The 18,699-nt window shown below is 44.8% G+C and overlaps 1 protein-coding gene across 3 annotated transcripts in view; it reads left to right on the top strand.

The window, feature by feature from the left end:
- LOC137097536 (tyrosine-protein kinase-like otk) overlaps nucleotides 1-18,699 on the top strand; it is a 36,228-nt gene that overhangs the window by 12,285 nt on the left and 5,244 nt on the right. For 2 of the 3 annotated variants that reach the window (XM_067470878.1, XM_067470877.1), the window contains exons 3-5: nucleotides 5,176-5,490; nucleotides 10,054-10,206; nucleotides 18,103-18,140. In XM_067470878.1, coding sequence (XP_067326979.1) covers nucleotides 5,176-5,490; nucleotides 10,054-10,206; nucleotides 18,103-18,140 — 506 coding nt within the window. The remainder of the gene's footprint in view (nucleotides 1-5,175; nucleotides 5,491-10,053; nucleotides 10,207-18,102; nucleotides 18,141-18,699) is intronic. The other variant, XM_067470879.1, reaches the window with a different exon arrangement.

Raw genomic sequence — 18,699 nt, 5'->3', positions numbered from 1 at the left:
TGTCCTTTGCAGAACTATAAGTCACCATCCCTTGTTAGGGGGGGGGGGGGCATGCTCGGCGTCAGTGCCAGTCTTTGCAGTTCGATCTTTAAATCCTCATATCATGTCAGCTTTTCAATTTGTTTCTCTTCAATCCTGACCTCACAACCTCTGAGGATGCTTGCCATAGATGCAGGCGAAACATCAGGAGAGAATGCCTTTAGAACAGGGGTCCTCAAACTTTTTGAACAGAAGGCCAGGTCACAGTCCTTTAAACTGTTGGAGGGCCGGATTATAATTTGAAAAAAAACATGAATGTATTCCTATGCAGACTGCACATATCTTATTTGTAGTGCAAAAGACCCCCATTTAAAACAATACAATAATTAAAATGAAGAACAATTCTAACCAATATAAACTAACTAGCCATCCCCTGCCATGCGTTGCTGTGGCCCACATGGGGGTTCTGTGTGGGAGGTTTGGCCCAATTCTATCTTTGGTGGGGCGCAGAATGCTCTGTGATTGTAGGTGAACTATAAATCCCAGCAACTACAACTCCCGAATGTCAAGATTCTATTTTCCCCAAACTCCACCAGTGTTCACATTTGGGCATATTGAGTATTTGTGTAGAATTTGATCCAGATCCATCATTGTTTGAGTCCACAGTGATCTCTGGATGTAGGTGAACTACAACTCTAAAACCAAAGTACACTGCCCACCAAACCCTTCCAGTATTTTTTGTTGGTCATGGGAGTTCTGTGTGCCAAGACTGGTTCAATTCCATCGTTGCTGGAGTTCAGAATGCTTTTTGATTGTAGGTGAACTATAACTCCCAGCAACTACAACTCCCAAGTGTCAAGGTTATTTTCCCCAAACTCCACCAGTCTTCACATTTGGGCATACTTAGTATTTGTGCCAAGTTTGGTCCAGATCCATCATTGTTTGAGTCTACAGTGCTCTCTGGATGTAGGTGAACTACAACTCCCAAACTCAAGGTCAATGTCCACCCTTCCAGTGTTTTCTGTTGGTCATGGGAGGCCTGTGTGCCAAGTTTGGTTCAATTCCATCGTTGGTGGAGTTCAGAATGCTCTTTGATTGTAGGTGAACTATAAATCCCAGCAACTACAACACCCAAATGACAAAATCATAATTTTTTGAGTGATGGTCACTCCTTGTGTAGTGAGACGTCTTGTTACCAAATTTGGTGTGATTTCGTTCATTGGTTCTTTTGTTTTTAAGGAACTCATTATGCACAGAGCATTTTTATATATATAGGTTAGTATTTCAATGCGAAGTGTGGGCCTGCTTTTAGCTGATGAGATAGGGTTGTTGTTGTTGTTGTTGTTGTGTGCTTTCAAGTTGTTTCAGACTTAGGTTGACCCTGAGGAAGGACAGGGTAAATGACCTTGGAGGTCTGCATCCGGCCCTCGAGCCTTAGTTTGAGGACCCCTGCTCTAGAACCTGGCCATAGAGTCCGAGAAAACCTACAACAACCCACAATAAGATTAGTACACAGCAAACAAGGTCACTCTGCTGGCTGTTGTATTGGATCACACGTTGGACACTTCCCAACTGTCAAAGGACTATGTGATGTATCGGTGAGTAGTGTGTGAGATCCCAGTAAGGTGTCCCTTTGCAGCTGGCAGATGGTAATTTTGTCAGTGCCGATTGTGTTTAAGTGCAGGCCAAGGTCTTTAGGCACTGCACCCAGTGTACCGATCACCACCGGGACCTCCTTGACTGGCTTGTGCCAGAGTCTTTGCAGTTCGATCTTTAAATCTGAATTCAGAAGCCCCAGAATCGTTTGACATGTTCATTCTCTGTAACTTTTTCCGGCTTGTGATCCCACAGTTCTTTGTCGCAGGCAGATGGAATTTTGTGGCACAAGTTCCAATGGATCATCTGAACAATGGTGTTGTGCCTCTGCTTGTAGTCTGTCTGCGCGATCTTCTTGCAGCAGCTGAGGATGGGATCTATTGTTTCATCTGCTTCCTTGCAGAGTCTACACTTGTGATCTGTCATCAACTTTTCAATTCTGGCTTTGATGGCATTGGTTCTTTGATGGCTTGGTCTTGGGTGGCCAGAATCAGGCCTTCCATCTCCTTTTTCAAAGTTCCATTTGTGAGCCACATCCATGTTGTTGTTGTTGTTGTTGTTGTTGTTATTATTATTATTATTATTATTATTTGAAACACTATAAGATTAGTACACAGCAAACAAGGTCACTCTGCTGGCTGTTGTATTGGATCACACGTTGGACACTTCCCAACTGTCAAAGGACTGTGTGATGTATCGGTGAGTAGTGTGTGCAGATCCCAGCAAGGTGTCCCTTTGCAGCTGGCAGATGGTAATTTTGTCAGTGCCGATTGTGTTTAAGTGCAGGCCAAGGTCTTTAGGCACTGCACCCAGTGTGCCAATTGCTATAGGGACCACCTTTACTAGCTTGTGCCAGAGTCTGCAATTCAATGCAGTATTGTGTCAGCTTTTCCAGTTGTTTCTCTTCAATCCTGCTGTCACCTGGGATTGCAACATCCACAATCCATACTTTGTTTTTTTTCCCCCCGACCGTGAGGTCAGGTGTGTTGTGCTCCAAATCTCTGTCTGTCTCAAATAAGAAGCCCCAGAATTGTTTGATGTGTCCATTTTGTGTAACTTTTTCTGGCTTCTGATCCCACCAGTTCTTTGTCGCAGCCAGATGGCATTTGCAGCACAAGTCCCAATGAATCATCTCAGCAAGGGTGTTGTGCCTCTGCTTGTAGTCTGTCCACGATCTTCTTGCAGCAGCTGAGGATGAGATCGATTGTTTCACCTCCTTCCTTTCAGAGTCTACATTTGGAATCTGTCACCGACTTTTCAATTCTGGCTTGGGTGGCCTTGGTTCAAATGGCTTGTTCTTGGGCTGCCAGAATCAGGCCCTCCTTTGTCTCCTTTTTCAGAGTCCCATTTGTGAGCCACAGCCAGGTTTTTTCTTTCTCAATTTGACTCCCAGTTTTTCCCAGGAACCGTCCAAGGAGAGCCTTCTTTGGCCAGTTTTCTCTTCTGCTCTGGACTGTGTTTTTATGGTATTCCCTCCTTGTCTTTTGTACTTGAAGCAGTTTACTACTCTTGACTTCCCTCAATGTTTGTTCTTGACTGCCTTTCCCATCATCTGCCAGGGAATGTTTCTCTTCTTGTACCATTGGTCTCCCTTGCACAAGCCCTCTTCTCTTTGCCTCCTGATTTTCTGGGCAGGTAGTCTGTCGACATCACTACGCGGGTGTCATGAGTAGTGGATGGTCATCAGTTTTCTTGTTTTTCTGTCCAGATCCTCCAGCTCTGCTTTTGTCCAGTTCACAATCCCAGCCGTGTATCTAATGACGAGGATGGCCCAGGAGTTGAGAGCCTTGGTCGTATTTCCGCCATTTAATTTGCTCTTCAAAACCTTTCTGACTCTTTCTGACTCTCTGATTCTTTGCTGACCACATTTTTCACATGCCCATGCTTGATATTGACCAACTGTAGGATGCCCAGATATTTATAGTGTTGTGACTCAGGTACCAGAGATTGTCTTACACAGCAGTTAAATGGTTAACAGAAGCCTTTAATGAGTCTCTATCAGTAAGAGCACTTAACAGCAGTGCTAATTAACAAAACAAAAGAGCCTTCAGGCAAGTAAACAAAAAGGAGATAAGCCGGATCTTCCAGGACTTGAGCTCAGCAAAAAGGAAAGCAGGAGTTAACATGAGCGTGAGGCAAACACAAAATCAAAACAGCTTCTTAATCAAGCAGAGTTCAGAGCAATAACAAAGTCCAATAAACAGTTGTGTAGTCCAAAGACGATTCCAAGGTCAGGATGAAGTCACTCATGTAGCATGGTTCCAAAGTCAAGACACACAAGGCAGGATAGCTGGATACCAGGGACCCAAACAGAAGTTAGGCAACACAAAGCAAATAAACAACACTTTGTCTTCTGCAAAGTTACACATCCCAGCGTTCCCAATTTATGGAGAAAAATTTGTTTCTAAAATCAATTTGTATTTGGGTTTTTTTTTGTTTCGATATTTAAAATAATTACAAAATTTTCCTTTTAAAAAGTTCGATATTTACGAAATTTCGTAAATGGTAAAAATTTAATGAATCGATTTCCGAAACAATAACGAATCGATTCGTTAATGGCGGACGCGACCGCGAAATACGCTAAAAAACCTCCAAAAACTTCTGAAGCTTCCCTCTCCCTCTGTTGTTGACTGTTGGTGTGATATTATAATTTTTTTTCACTAATTAAACCATAAAACTGGCCCAGACATGCGGAAATAATAACGAAACGACCTCAAAACAATAACGAAACGAATACAATATCGAAATACGAAGCATTTACAAAAAGTTTTTGAAAATTCGTTTTTTTTAATAATTGCTCCAGAATGGTTCGTTATCGTTTTGTAATTGAAAAAATTAACGAATTATTAACGAATTACGAATTAACGAAACGAAATCGCCCAGCCCTAGTCACTATCACTTGATTGGCTTTCATCACTAGCATCTGGATCATTTCCCTCAGCTGCTGCTTCATTGCCACGCCAACGCTGCCATCTTTGATCCAATCCCTGATCCTGCCAAGATGAACCTGCCTTCCATGTATCCTGGAACCCTTCGAACTCGTCACTAGACGTGGCTTGGGTGCATATGTCCCTAATGTTCTTAACAAGAGTCCAATCCAGTTCCTCCTCCATTTCTCCCTCACTGGCTTCCAATTCACTTGAACTGGAATTGTCTGCTGTATCTTTAAGCCTTTTACTCAGGGTGTCATCATCACTGTCAGACTCACTGGCAACACGCTTTACTCCTTGGTAATCTGACTCTATTAGCTCCTCAGGGCCGAACCCTGCAAAGTCCTCCGAATCGCTTGGGGCCAAAATGATTTCCAGCTGACGCTGATCCAGCTCTGACTCAGCATCACTCCTCCTCCTGCAACTGGTAGTAGTAGATTCACTGCCAAGATGCTGAGCCTCAACATATGGGCTTTAGGCTGATTGGATTTTATGGTTTGTCCATTTGGTATTATTATTATTATTATTATTATTGTATTTTATGGTTTGTCCATTTGGTGTCCAACTTCGTTTATTTTACACAGGAGATGTGCCTTGAATGTCTCTTCTTGTATACAAAGTATAACAACAAAGACAATGGCTTTAATCGGTGCTCCTTCTTCTCCTGCAGAGATCACGGACTTGATGGTGAACCAGACTCCCGAAGCAGACCTGAAGAAAATGGAAGGGGGAAATGTCACCATGGACTGCTCTTTCAGGCCCGTTGCCAACCTCAGCACCATGTATGTTCAGTGGCACAAAAATACCATCGAGCTCAGCAATAATTCAGACTCAGGCATAATCCTTCAGGATCTGGAAAAGGGGTTGACATCTCTCACAGTTATGAATCTTGATCAGAGCCATTCGGGGTTCTACCAATGCAAAGTCGGGAGCAGCTTAAGAAACCGGTCAGGATTGGGGCACGGATGCCGCCTTGATGTTATTGGTAAGTGAAGAGTGTTCTCCATCTCTGGCTCTTGCAAGACGAGTAGAGAAAGCATGCCGAAATGCCTCCCACAGAGCCAGCCAAGCCAAAGCGCAATGATAGCGAATCATGTGCCTCCCACCGGAGCCACGGTGGCGCAGTGGGTTAAACCCTTGTGCCGGCTGAACTGATGACCTGAAGGTCAATGGTGCGAATCTGCGAGACAGGGTGAGCCCTCGGCTGTCAGCTCCAGCTCCTCATGCTGGGACATCAGAAAAACCTCCCACATGATGGTAACACATCTGGGTGTCTCCTAGACAACGTCCTTGCAGACGGTACATTCTCTCACACCAGAAGTGACTTGCAGTTTCTCAAGTCAATCCTGACACAAAAGAATATGACTCCCAAAGAAGGGGGATTATAAGAGTTGAAGAGAAAAATCACATCTCATTTCTATCACAGTTCAGTATTTTTCCTAATTTTCAGTGGAAAAGAATCTCTAGGAAGAAAGCTTTGAGCCAACAACAACAACAACAAATATTATTTATGTATTGTCGAAGGCTTTCATGGCCGGAATCACTAGGTTCTTGTGGGTTTTTTCGGGCTATATGGCCATGTTCTATATTATTTATATTCCACCTTTCTCTCCTAGGAGACTCAGAACAGATTACAGCATTTACATACTTTACTTACTTACTTAGGCGATCCCTCGTAGTCCGAGGATGATGGTCCTTCAAGTTCGGTGTCCTGGGGGTGGGTTCGTAGGTGGCTGTGGAGCCCAATTCCTGACCTGTGTCTTCTCCCACAGTGAGGGCATTGGTTTCCAGGTGGGAGGCGGTCCCGGTCTGAGTTGGCTTGACGCGCCTTCCTCTTGGCACATTTCTCTCTTTCACCCTCCATTCGTGCCTCTTCAAATTCTGCAGCACTGCTGGTCACAGCTGACCTCCAGCTGGAGCGCTCAAGGGCCAGGGCTTCCCAGTTCTCAGTGTCTATGCCAGAGATTTTAAGGTTGGCTTTGAGCCCATCTTTCAATCTCTTTTCTTGTCCTCCAATGTTCCGTTTTCCGTTGTTGAGTTCGGAGTAGAGCAACTGCTTTGGGAGATGGTGGTCAGGCATCCGGACAACGTGGCCAGTCCAGCGGAGCTGATGGCAGAGGACCATCGCTTCAATGCTGGTGGTCTTTGCTTCTTCCAGCACGCTGACATTTGTCCGCCTGTCTTCCCAAGAGATTTGCAGGATTTTCTGGAGGCAGCGCTGATGGAATTGTTCCAGGAGTTGCATGTGACGCCTGTAAACAATCCACGTTTCACAGGCATATAGCAGGGTTGGGAGGACAATAGCTTTATAAACATGCACCTTGGTGTCCCTACGGATACTCTCTGCTTCATTCGGAAAAATGCTGCACTCGCAGAGCTCAGGCAGTGTTGTATTTCGATGTCAGTGTTGACTTTGGTGGAGAGGTGGCTGCCATGGTAGTGGAAATGATCATGAGCATTTACATACAGAGGCAAACATTCAGTGCCTTTATAGTCATATACAATAAGACAGACAAACAAAGGCAAAGGCTTCTCTTTTCACTTCCGGCTTCTGAAGGTGGTACTCATTTCTGGCTCTGAAGAAGTGGTTTTTTTCCATTTTCAAGGCGAGGAGCTTGTGTTGTCCTGGATTGTGTGGCCAGCAAGATTGCTTGGAGCATCTCTTTGCCTTTTCCCACCAAAGTGATACCTATTGATATCCTCACATTTGCATGTTTTCGGACTGCTAGGTCCGCAGGAACTGGAGATGACAAGACAGGAGTTCACCCCATCTCGCAAATTTGAACTGCCGACCTTCAGGTCAGCAGTTCAGCTGACCTTCAGGTCAGCAGTTCAGCAGCACAAGGGTTTAACCCATTGCACCACCGCAGACTTGTATCAATTCCAACAAACAATTGTTCCAAACGCAAACAATATAGAGGCTGTATATTTTTCAAGGCCCAAATTACTTTTTTCTCTCCCCATGTTGCTGCTTGATAAGGATATTTCTGAATATGTTGCAAGTTTGGATTTTTGCTTGATGCTGCATGATTTAAAAATAATTGTGGGTGCATCTATACATCAGAATAATAATAGTATAAATGTACCCGCTATAGAATTATTATTATTATTATTATTATTATTATTATTATTATTATTCTGACACAAAAACACAGTATGTCACAGCAAATGAGATCTAAACCAAAGTCCATGTTGATATCAGTGCTGAAAATTCAGACTGTGTTAGCCAGAGATTGGATTTCAGTTTCGGTTTTCCCCTACATCTTCAGGTCATCCATGTACAGCAGATGTGAAATTTTGTGAGATTTCTTAGATGTTTGATAGTCCAGGTTTGTTTTTTGTAAGGTTGTTGACAGAGGGATCATGGCAATGATGAAAAGCAGTGGGGACAATGATGATGATGATGATTTATTTATCGTGTCATCAGCAACCAGACCATTGTATTACATTTCTAAACAAAACAAAACAAACAAACAGATAAAAAACCACAAATTTTGCAAACGTGGTAGTTGATTAAATGTGCTTTGACCAGTATCTGGCCCCTTGGAGTGCCTCTGGTGTGGCCGCAAGAAGGTCCTCCATTGTGCATGTGGAAGGGCTCAGGGTGCATTGCAGTAGGTGGTCAGTGGTTTGCTCTTCTCCACACTCGCATGTCGTGGATTCCACTTTGCGGCCCCATTTCTTGAGTTTGGCTCTGCATCTCGTGGTGCCAGAGCGCAGTCTGTTCAGCGCCTTCCAAGTCGCCCAGTTTTCTCTGTGCCCAGGGGGGAGTGTCTCATCTGGTATCACTCACAGATTGAGGTTCTGGGTTTGAGCCTGCCACTTTTGGACTCTTGCTTGCTGAGGTGTTCCAGCGAGAGTCTCTGTAGATCTTAGAAAACTATTTCTTGATTTAAGTCATTGACATGCTGGCTGATACCCAAACAGGGGATGAGCTGGAGGTGTCTCTGCCTTGGTCCTTTCACTACTGGCTGCTACTTCCCAGCGGATGTCAGGTGGTGCGATACCGGCTAAGCAGTGTAATTTCTCCAGTGGGGTAGGGCGCAGACACCCCGTGATAATGTGGCATGTCTCATTAAGAGCCACATCCACTGTTTTAGTGTGGTGAGATGTGTTCCACACTGGGCGTGCATACTCAGCAGCAGAGTAGCATAGTGCAAGAGCAGATGTCTTCACTGTATCTGGTTGTGATCCCCAGGTTGTGCCAGTCAGCTTTCGTATGATATTGTTTCTATCGCCCACTTTTTGTTTGATGTTCAGGCAGTGCTTCTTGTAGGTCAGAGAACTGTCCAGAGTGACTCCCAGGGATTTGAGTGCGCTGAAATGCTCCAGTGGGATTCCTTCCCAGGTCATCCTCAGAGCTCGGGATGTTTGTCTGTTCTTAAGGTGAAAAGCACATGTCTGTGTATTAGATGAGTTAGGAATCAGTTGGTTTTCCCTGTAATAGGCAGTAAGAGCACCTAGAGCTTTGGAGAGCTTCTGTTCTACCATCTCAAAGCTCCCTGCTTGAGCGGTGATGGCACGATCATCAGCATAGATGTAACTCTCTCTCCCTTCTGGCAGTGGCTGGTCATTTGTGTAGATGTTGAACATGGATGGAGCAAGCACACTCCCCTGAGGCAGGCCGTTCTTCTGTTTCCGCCATCTGCTTCTCTGGCCCGGAACTCAACAAAAAAGCTCCTGTTTTGTAGCAGGTTTCCTATGAGGCGAGTGAGGTGGTCGTCTTTTGTGATATTATACATTTTTCTCAGGAGGAGGCGGTGGTTCACAGTATCATAAGCCGCTGACAGGTCTATGAAGACAGCTCCTGTGATCTGCTGCCTTTCAAAGCCATCTTCTATGTGCTGAGTCAGGTTCAGCACTTGCGATGTGCAGCTTTTGCCTTTCCTGAAGCCAGCTTGCTGTGGGATCAGACAGGGGTCTATTTTTTCCGTAATTCTATACAAAATAAGTCTCTCCAGAACTTTGTAGAGGTGGCACAACAGGGAGATTGGTCTGTAGCTTTTTGGGTCATTGCGGTCTTTGCCTGGCTTCAAGATGGCGATGACTCTTGCTTTCCTCCAGATTTTGGGGATCTGACAGGATGCAGTGCAGTTGTTCATCAGCTCCAGCAGCCAGTGCCTTGCTTTTGGACCAAAGTTCTTGATTTGTTCCATCCGTAGATCATCCAAGCCAGCTGCTTTGCCATTCTTACATTTGTTGAGAGCCATGTCCAATTCAGTAGATGTAAAGGGTTCATGAAGGTTGTTGTTCTCAATCTCTTGTCTGGCTATTGGTGGTGATGATGATGATGATAGTGATGATGATGATGATTTCTTACCTGCCTCTCCTCTTGGCTTGCAAAACTCCAAATCCTAAGATTTCATAGCATTGAGCCATGGAAATTAATGTGGTGTCAAACTGCATTCATTCTACAGTGTAGATGCACCTCTTTTCAGTATCTCTCCAGGGTTTCAGAGACAGAAAATGCACTCCCAGATCCATTACAGTTGCCCAAAGCGAAAACAGAGTTTCTTTTCCATAACTAGCCTTTCTTTTGTTCCTTAAGCAAAACAAAGCAAAGATCCCGATTCGAAGGAAGATAACGAAACTGGAAGTGGAAATGGATTTGTACTTGGAGTGGGAGCCGGTGCCGGAATCCTATTGCTTTTGCTGCTTCTGGGCTTCTTAGGATGGAGATACAAAAAGAAGAAAGCAGAAGGTAAACAATTAGGAATGTGCGATCCATTTAAAACAATGGTTCAAGAGTAATGACAAAACTGGAGGGTGCTGGCACTTACTTTCTAAAGCAGTGGTTCTCAACCTGGGGGTCGGGACCCCTGAAGGGGTCGTGAGGGGGTGTCAGAGGGGTCACCAAAGACCATCAAAGACAGTATTTTCTGCTGGTCATGAGAGTCCTGTGTGGGAAGTTGGGCCTAATTCTATCGTTGGTGCGCTTCAGAATGCTCTTTGGTAGTAGGTGAACTATAAATCCCAGCAACTACAACTCCCCAATGTCGAGGTCTATTTCCCCCAAACTTCACCAGTGTTCACATCTGGGCATATAGAATATTTGTGCCATGTTTGATCCGGATCCATCATTGTTTGAGTCCACAGTGCTCTCTGGATGTGGGTGAACTACAATTCCAAAACCCAAGGCCTGTACTAATCAGGTTAACTATAAATCCCAGCAACTATACCTCCCAAATGATAAAAATCAATCCAGCCCCCGATCCATCATTGTTTGAGTCCACAGTGCTCTCTGGATGTAGGCGAACTACAACTCTAAAACCCAAGGTCAATGCCCACCAAACCCTTCCAGTATTTTCTGTTGGTCATGGGAGTTCTGTGTGCCAAGTTTGGTTCAAGTCCATTGTTGGTGTAGTTCAGAATTCTCTTTGAATGTAGGTGAATTATAAATCCCAGCAACTACGACTCCCAAATGTCAAGCTCTATTTCCCCCAAACTTCACCAGTGTAAATATTTGGGCATATTATTTGTGCCAAGTTTGGTACAGACCCATCATTGTTTGAGCCCACAGTGCTCTCTGGATGTAGCTGAACTACAACTCCCAAACTCAAGGTCGATGCCCATGAACCCCATCCTCCCATTCTCCCACCAATCCTCCCATCCCAACCCCACCAGTACTCAAACTTGGGCATATTGGGTATTTGTGCCAAATTTGGTCCGGTGAATGAAAATACATCCTGCTTATCAGATATTTACATAACATTAGGAAGAACTTCCTGACTGTGAGAGCCGTTCAGCAGTGGAACTCTCTGCCCCGGAGTGTGGTGGAGGCTCCTTCTTTGGAAGCTTTTAAGCAGAGGCTGGATGGCCATCTGTCAGGGGTGATTTGAATGCAATATTCCTGCTTCTTGGCAGAATGGGGTTGGACTGGATGGCCCAGGAGGTCTCTTCCAACTCTTTGATTCTATGATTCATAACAGTAGCAAAATTACAATTATGAAGTAGCAATGAAAATCATTTAATGGCTGGGGGTCACCACAAAATGAGGAACTGGATTAAGGAAGGGGTCGCGGCATTAGGAACGTTGAGAACCACTGCTCTAAAGTGTTTTTAAAGCACCTATACTTAGTGAAAAATTCATTACTATTTTGTTACAGTAATTGCATAATTAAATTACTATAATTGGGGGAACTTCAGGGGCTCTTATCACCCTCATTTTAAAAGCTATTCGGATGAAACTCACCACAATGGTAGAACACTTTTTCCACTGTTAGCCCGCCAAATTTCAGAACATTTCACATATCCATAGATTTTTGATGAATTTTCAAAGTTTTTATAAAAAACACTAGCTGTCCCCTGCCACGCGTTGCTGTGGCCCAGTCTGATGATCTGGAAAATGAAGTAATGTGAAAGTGTTGGTTCCTCACTACCTCTGAGGATGCATGCCATAGATGCAGGCGTAACGCCAGGAGAGAATACCTCTAGACCATGGCCATACAGCCCGAAAAAACCTACAACAACCCTTCCAGTATTTTCTGTTGGTCATGGGAGAACGGTGTGCCAAGTTTGGTTCAATTCCATCATTGGTGGGGATTCACTACCTCTGAGGATGCATGCCATAGATGCAGGCGAAATGTCAGGAGAGAATGCCTCTAGACCATGGCCATACAGCCCGAAAAAACCTACAACAACTCTTCCAGTATTTTCTGTTGGTCATGGGAGAACGGTGTGCCAAGTTTGGTTCAATTCCATTGTTGGTGAGGATTCACTACCTCTGAGGATGCATGCCATAGATGCAGGTGAAATGTCAGGAGATAATGCCTCTAGACCATGGCCATACAGCCCGAAAAAACCTACAACAACCCTTCCAGTATTTTCTGTTGGTCATGGGAGAACGGTGTGCCAAGTTTGGTTCAATTCCATCGTTGGTGGGGATTCACTACCTCTGAGGATGCATGCCATAGATGCAGGCGAAATGTCAGGAGAGAATGCCTCTAGACCATGGCCATACAGCCCGAAAAAACCTACAACAACCCTTCCAGTATTTTCTGTTGGTCATGGGAGAACGGTGTGCCAAGTTTGGTTCAATTCCATCGTTGGTGAGGATTCACTACCTCTGAGGATGCATGCCATAGATGCAGGCGAAATGTCAGGAGAGAATGCCTCTAGACCATGGCCATACAGCCCGAAAAAACCTACAACAACCCTTCCAGTATTTTCTGTTGGTCATGGGAGAACGGTGTGCCAAGTTTGGTTCAATTCCATCGTTGGTGAGGATTCACTACCTCTGAGGATGCATGCCATAGATGCAGGCGAAATGTCAGGAGAGAATGCCTCTAGACCATGGCCATACAGCCCGAAAAAACCTACAACAACCCTTCCAGTATTTTCTGTTGGTCATGGGAGAACGGTGTGCCAAGTTTGGTTCAATTCCATCGTTGGTGAGGATTCACTACCTCTGAGGATGCATGCCATAGATGCAGGCGAAATGTCAGGAGAGAATGCCTCTAGACCATGGCCATACAGCCCGAAAAAACCTACAACAACCCTTCCAGTATTTTCTGTTGGTCATGGGAGAACGGTGTGCCAAGTTTGGTTCAATTCCATCGTTGGTGAGGATTCACTACCTCTGAGGATGCATGCCATAGATGCAGGCGAAATGTCAGGAGAGAATGCCTCTAGACCATGGCCATATAGCCCGAAAAAACCTACAACAACCCTTCCAGTATTTTCTGTTGGTCATGGGAGAACGGTGTGCCAAGTTTGGTTCAATTCCATCGTTGGTGGGGATTCACTACCTCTGAGGATGCATGCCATAGATGCAGGCGAAACGTCAGGAGAGAATGCCTCTAGACCATGGCCATACAGCCCGAAAAAACCTACAACAACCCTTCCAGTATTTTCTGTTGGTCATGGGAGAACGGTGTGCCAAGTTTGGTTCAATTCCATCATTGGTGGGGATTCACTACCTCTGAGGATGCATGCCATAGATGCAGGCGAAATGTCAGGAGAGAATGCCTCTAGACCATGGCCATACAGCCCAAAAAAACCTACAACAACTCTTCCAGTATTTTCTGTTGGTCATGGGAGAACGGTGTGCCAAGTTTGGTTCAATTCCATCGTTGGTGGGGATTCACTACCTCTGAGGATGCATGCCATAGATGCAGGCGAAATGTCAGGAGAGAATGCCTCTAGACCATGGCCATACAGCCCAAAAAAACCTACAACTCTTCCAGTATTTTCTGTTGGTCATGGGAGAACGGTGTGCCAAGTTTGGTTCAATTCCATCGTTGGTGAGGATTCACTACCTCTGAGGATGCATGCCATAGATGCAGGCGAAATGTCAGGAGAGAATGCCTCTAGACCATGGCCATACAGCCCGAAAAAACCTACAACAACCCTTCCAGTATTTTCTGTTGGTCATGGGAGAACGGTGTGCCAAGTTTGGTTCAATTCCATCGTTGGTGAGGATTCACTACCTCTGAGGATGCATGCCATAGATGCAGGCGAAATGTCAGGAGAGAATGCCTCTAGACCATGGCCATACAGCCCGAAAAAACCTACAACAACCCTTCCAGTATTTTCTGTTGGTCATGGGAGAACGGTGTGCCAAGTTTGGTTCAATTCCATCGTTGGTGGGGATTCACTACCTCTGAGGATGCATGCCATAGATGCAGGCGAAATGTCAGGAGAGAATGCCTCTAGACCATGGCCATACAGCCCAAAAAAACCTACAACAACTCTTCCAGTATTTTCTGTTGGTCATGGGAGAACGGTGTGCCAAGTTTGGTTCAATTCCATCGTTGGTGGGGATTCACTACCTCTGAGGATGCATGCCATAGATGCAGGCGAAATGTCAGGAGAGAATGCCTCTAGACCATGGCCATACAGCCCAAAAAAACCTACAACTCTTCCAGTATTTTCTGTTGGTCATGGGAGAACGGTGTGCCAAGTTTGGTTCAATTCCATCGTTGGTGAGGATTCACTACCTCTGAGGATGCATGCCATAGATGCAGGCGAAATGTCAGGAGAGAATGCCTCTAGACCATGGCCATACAGCCCAAAAAAACCTACAACAACTCTTCCAGTATTTTCTGTTGGTCATGGGAGAACGGTGTGCCAAGTTTGGTTCAATTCCATCGTTGGTGGGGATTCACTACCTCTGAGGATGCATGCCATAGATGCAGGCGAAATGTCAGGAGAGAATGCCTCTAGACCATGGCCATACAGCCCAAAAAAACCTACAACAACTCTTCCAGTATTTTCTGTTGGTCATGGGAGAACGGTGTGCCAAGTTTGGTTCAATTCCATCGTTGGTGAGGATTCACTACCTCTGAGGATGCATGCCATAGATGCAGGCGAAATGTCAGGAGAGAATGCCTCTAGACCATGGCCATACAGCCCAAAAAAACCTACAACAACCCTTCCAGTATTTTCTGTTGGTCATGGGAGAACGGTGTGCCAAGTTTGGTTCAATTCCATCGTTGGTGGGGATTCACTACCTCTGAGGATGCATGCCATAGATGCAGGCGAAACGTCAGGAGAGAATGCCTCTAGACCATGGCCATACAGCCCGAAAAAACCTACAACAACCCTTCCAGTATTTTCTGTTGGTCATGGGAGAACGGTGTGCCAAGTTTGGTTCAATTCCATCGTTGGTGGGGATTCACTACCTCTGAGGATGCATGCCATAGATGCAGGCGAAATGTCAGGAGAGAATGCCTCTAGACCATGGCCATATAGCCCAAAAAAACCTACAACAACACAGTATGGGGTCAGTTTCGATTCTAAAATATTTGGTGTGGGCCACACAAACGCTTCAGATATGGCTTCCAACTTTTTAAAATTCCCGATTTTCTTACGACTTCCGAAACTTCCAAATTTTTTGCACAAGTCTAATAAATATTTCACACTTATCCATCAAAGAAGGAACATGGGATCTGGACATTTTTCTCCCACCTGTGAGAATATCGGTGTGAGGAAGTTGTTATTAAACTGCTGCCACCAATTGTAAAGAAGACTGTATTAATGCCACCGAATGCCACCAAATGTGAAGGCGCGCGTGGTAAGACACCCACTGCCACCTAATCTATGAGGGAAGCAGGGCAACGACCAATATCAGCCTAGGAACTACTTTACAAAGGAACTGTTAATTACAGAAGGCTTTGTTTCAGTGATAGCGTAGCGTTTACTTTCCTGGCCTGACTTTACTACTCCAGGCTGTTCAGCTTATAAGGAACTGTATCAGGCAAGGCTTGAGGAAAAAGTAACAAGTTTATTTTAACAGGAGTATAACAATGTATAACTCTTCTTCAAAAGAGGCACAAATCTTGATGGATACATTGGAAAGGTTTCATGAGTAAACTCAGGCAAACACTTCATAAGGTTTCACAGCTGGCACAACAGGCTTAAACCCAGCCAAACCTTGATTCTTAATTCAGAATCAACAACCCCCTGTACCGGGTCCTTCTCTGCAACCACTTTGGTCACCAATTGATTCCTTGAATCTCCAAGAGATTCAGTTTTTCCCTATAGCACACTGGCTACAGACACATTCCCTGAATCTCCACCAAAAGATTCAGTGTCCTCTCAGTAGCTCTCCGGCCACTGACTCATTCCCTGAATCTCCACCAAAAGATTCAGTGTCCTCTCAGCAGCTCTCCGGCCACTGACTGACTTTTTAAAACACAGCTGCCTCTGAAGAGGCGGTTGGCTCCGCCCCTGTTGCTATGGCAACTCAGCTAACGCCAAGCCACTCCCACAAAACATAATCTCCCATACTTACCATCCCTAAACCACTGTCCAAACTACACATAACCAAAGGAATAAAATTTACACATCGTCACAATCGGTTTTCAAATAAAGTTTGGAATAAAACTATACTATGTCACAATGTTTGAAAAAAATTATGTCTCTGGTTAGAAAGTGTTGTCCCACGGATATTAGATTAGAGATGACGTCCCTCAAATAGGAGCTTCTCCTATTTGAGGCTGTTTCCCCTTTGGCTTTGGCTGACTACTAAGATGACCACATTGCACAAATTTAATGCATGGCCTGAATTTTGGCAACATCATTTGGCCCCAAAAGTTGAGCATTAGATATGAGTAAATAGTAGGCTTGGTTGATCCAGTTCGTTAATTTCTTATCTCGTTATTAATTCGTTAAATAAATACCTTTAGAAGCGGTATCGACACGATTTGGGAACCCGGAAGTGATCTTGCCATTTCGAAGCCACATCTGCCATCTTCCTTACGACTTCCGGCAGTGAATCGTAAATGTTGGGGGCGTGGCCTTCAGGAACAGCTGTTCCTACCCACGCCCACCTCCTTCCTCTTTGCATCGGGGGCTTCGCGAGGTGGGCTACCTCCCTGGCGACAAGTGGCGATGAGGAAGAGCTGGGCATAGCCACGCCCACCTCGCAAAGCCCACCTCGCAAAGCCGCCGATGCAAAGAGGAAGGAGGTGGGCGTGGCCAAGCACAGCTCTCCTTGGAGGCCTCGCCCCCAGTGACCGAGGATCGCTGTGCTTGGCTACGCCCATCTCTCCCTTCTGGATGACTGACAGCTTGCCAGGAAGGGAAGGAAAGGTGAGAGATTTTAAAAGTGTTAGTTTTAAAATCCCTCACCTTTCCTTCTCTTCCCTGGCAAGCTGTCAATCATCCAGAAGGGAGAGGTGGGCGTGGCCAAGCACAGCGCTCCTCGGAGATCGCTGGGGAAGCTCGCTGCAAGGGAAGGAAGGGAAACTGCGAGATTTTAATGGTTCTGGAGGGAGGGAAGGGCACCTTCCATTAACGAAACAAAGGAAACTGTTGCATCCCAGTTCAAGAAACAAGACCATAAGATTAAACCCACCACTCTGGACTGTAGGAAAAGCAATCCTTGTTTATTGATGAAAAATTGGTTACAAAAGAAAGGTAAATGCAGAGTCAAAAAGCCACAGAAAAACACATTAGTCAATAGGATCTCTGAACTTGAGCAAAACTTCAGAAGCCACAAAACAATAACCAGGAGTCTGTTAGCCTTTTATTAACCATGAACTAGGAAACTAGAAGCCTCTGGGATTACTGGTCATGGAACACAGGAATTCTGCCAAGGCCAGCCACAGTCCCCAACGTTGCTTGACCTAAAGAAGCACCTGGCAGGAACCCTCTTAAACCAAAGAAGCTATTCTTAGAAACGCCCCTTGACTTTTCTGTTTGGGCCTCTTTCTGCTGTAAGGGCTGTGACCTTCGTAAAGAGATGGAAACATTTCTATCTCTGACTATCTGTTCTCTTCGGTCCTCATTAAAAACCCCAGGTGGAGAGATATCACGGCTAACTTCCAAAACATTCTCTTCCAGCTATTGGGTTTCCTTTTCATCCCTACTGACCTCTGCATCAACAACAGATTCCACACTGTCAGAGTCAGGGAGAGCTTGCTCAGTTGGAAAAACTATCAGAGAATCCTGTTCACACAGATCAGGATCAGGCTGAACCCCAACAAAAACGATTCGTATTTCCTGGCATTTCCGATCTTTTTTTTTAAGAAAATTTTGGAAATATTTTCAAAATTTTCTATACGAAACGAGTTTAGAACCATTTTTTCTTGATCAACCAAGCCTAGTAAATAGCGTACTTTTCATTTCTGTTTTTTCCCCCCTCTCTTTCTAGGAGTTACATCGGATACAGTAACAGAGGAAGACAAAAAGGTAAGATAGATCTCTGTGATGCAATAAAGTGGTTGTCTGGGGTCAGATGGAGATTTTGTGCCCCCCAAAATCCCTCTCTTAAACCAACCCAAAGGTGGGAAATGTCCTCACTGCACCTCAAGGACTCAACAAGATGTTGGATTTCCTCTTACGGTTCTCCAGATGTTTTTTTTGGCTGCAGCTCCCAGCATTCTTCACCTTTGGATATAGCTGCTGGGAATTGTCATCTTTGAGGCTGCAAGATTCCCGATCCTCCCCTAAATAGCTTCTATAGTTTCTATAATGATTTATATAGTATTTTAATGGTTTGTTGTGTATTGTATTTTATAATCTGGTTTTATGTATTTATTTGCCTGTGGTTTTGGAGAGTGGTTTTGGACATGATTGAATACCTGGCTAAACATAATGAAAGAAAAGCAGCATTTGTGTTCATAGATGCAGAAAAAGCATTTGATAACTTAAACTGGGAGTTCTTATTTGCAACTCTAGAAAAAATGGAATTTGGAACTAAAATAACAAAATGGATTAGAGCAATTTACAAAACATAAACCTCCAACAT

This window comes from Anolis sagrei, chromosome 8 (assembly GCF_037176765.1).
Source record: "Anolis sagrei isolate rAnoSag1 chromosome 8, rAnoSag1.mat, whole genome shotgun sequence".
Taxonomy (NCBI): domain Eukaryota; kingdom Metazoa; phylum Chordata; class Lepidosauria; order Squamata; family Dactyloidae; genus Anolis; species Anolis sagrei.
This window is presented reverse-complemented; position numbering and strand designations above follow the sequence as displayed.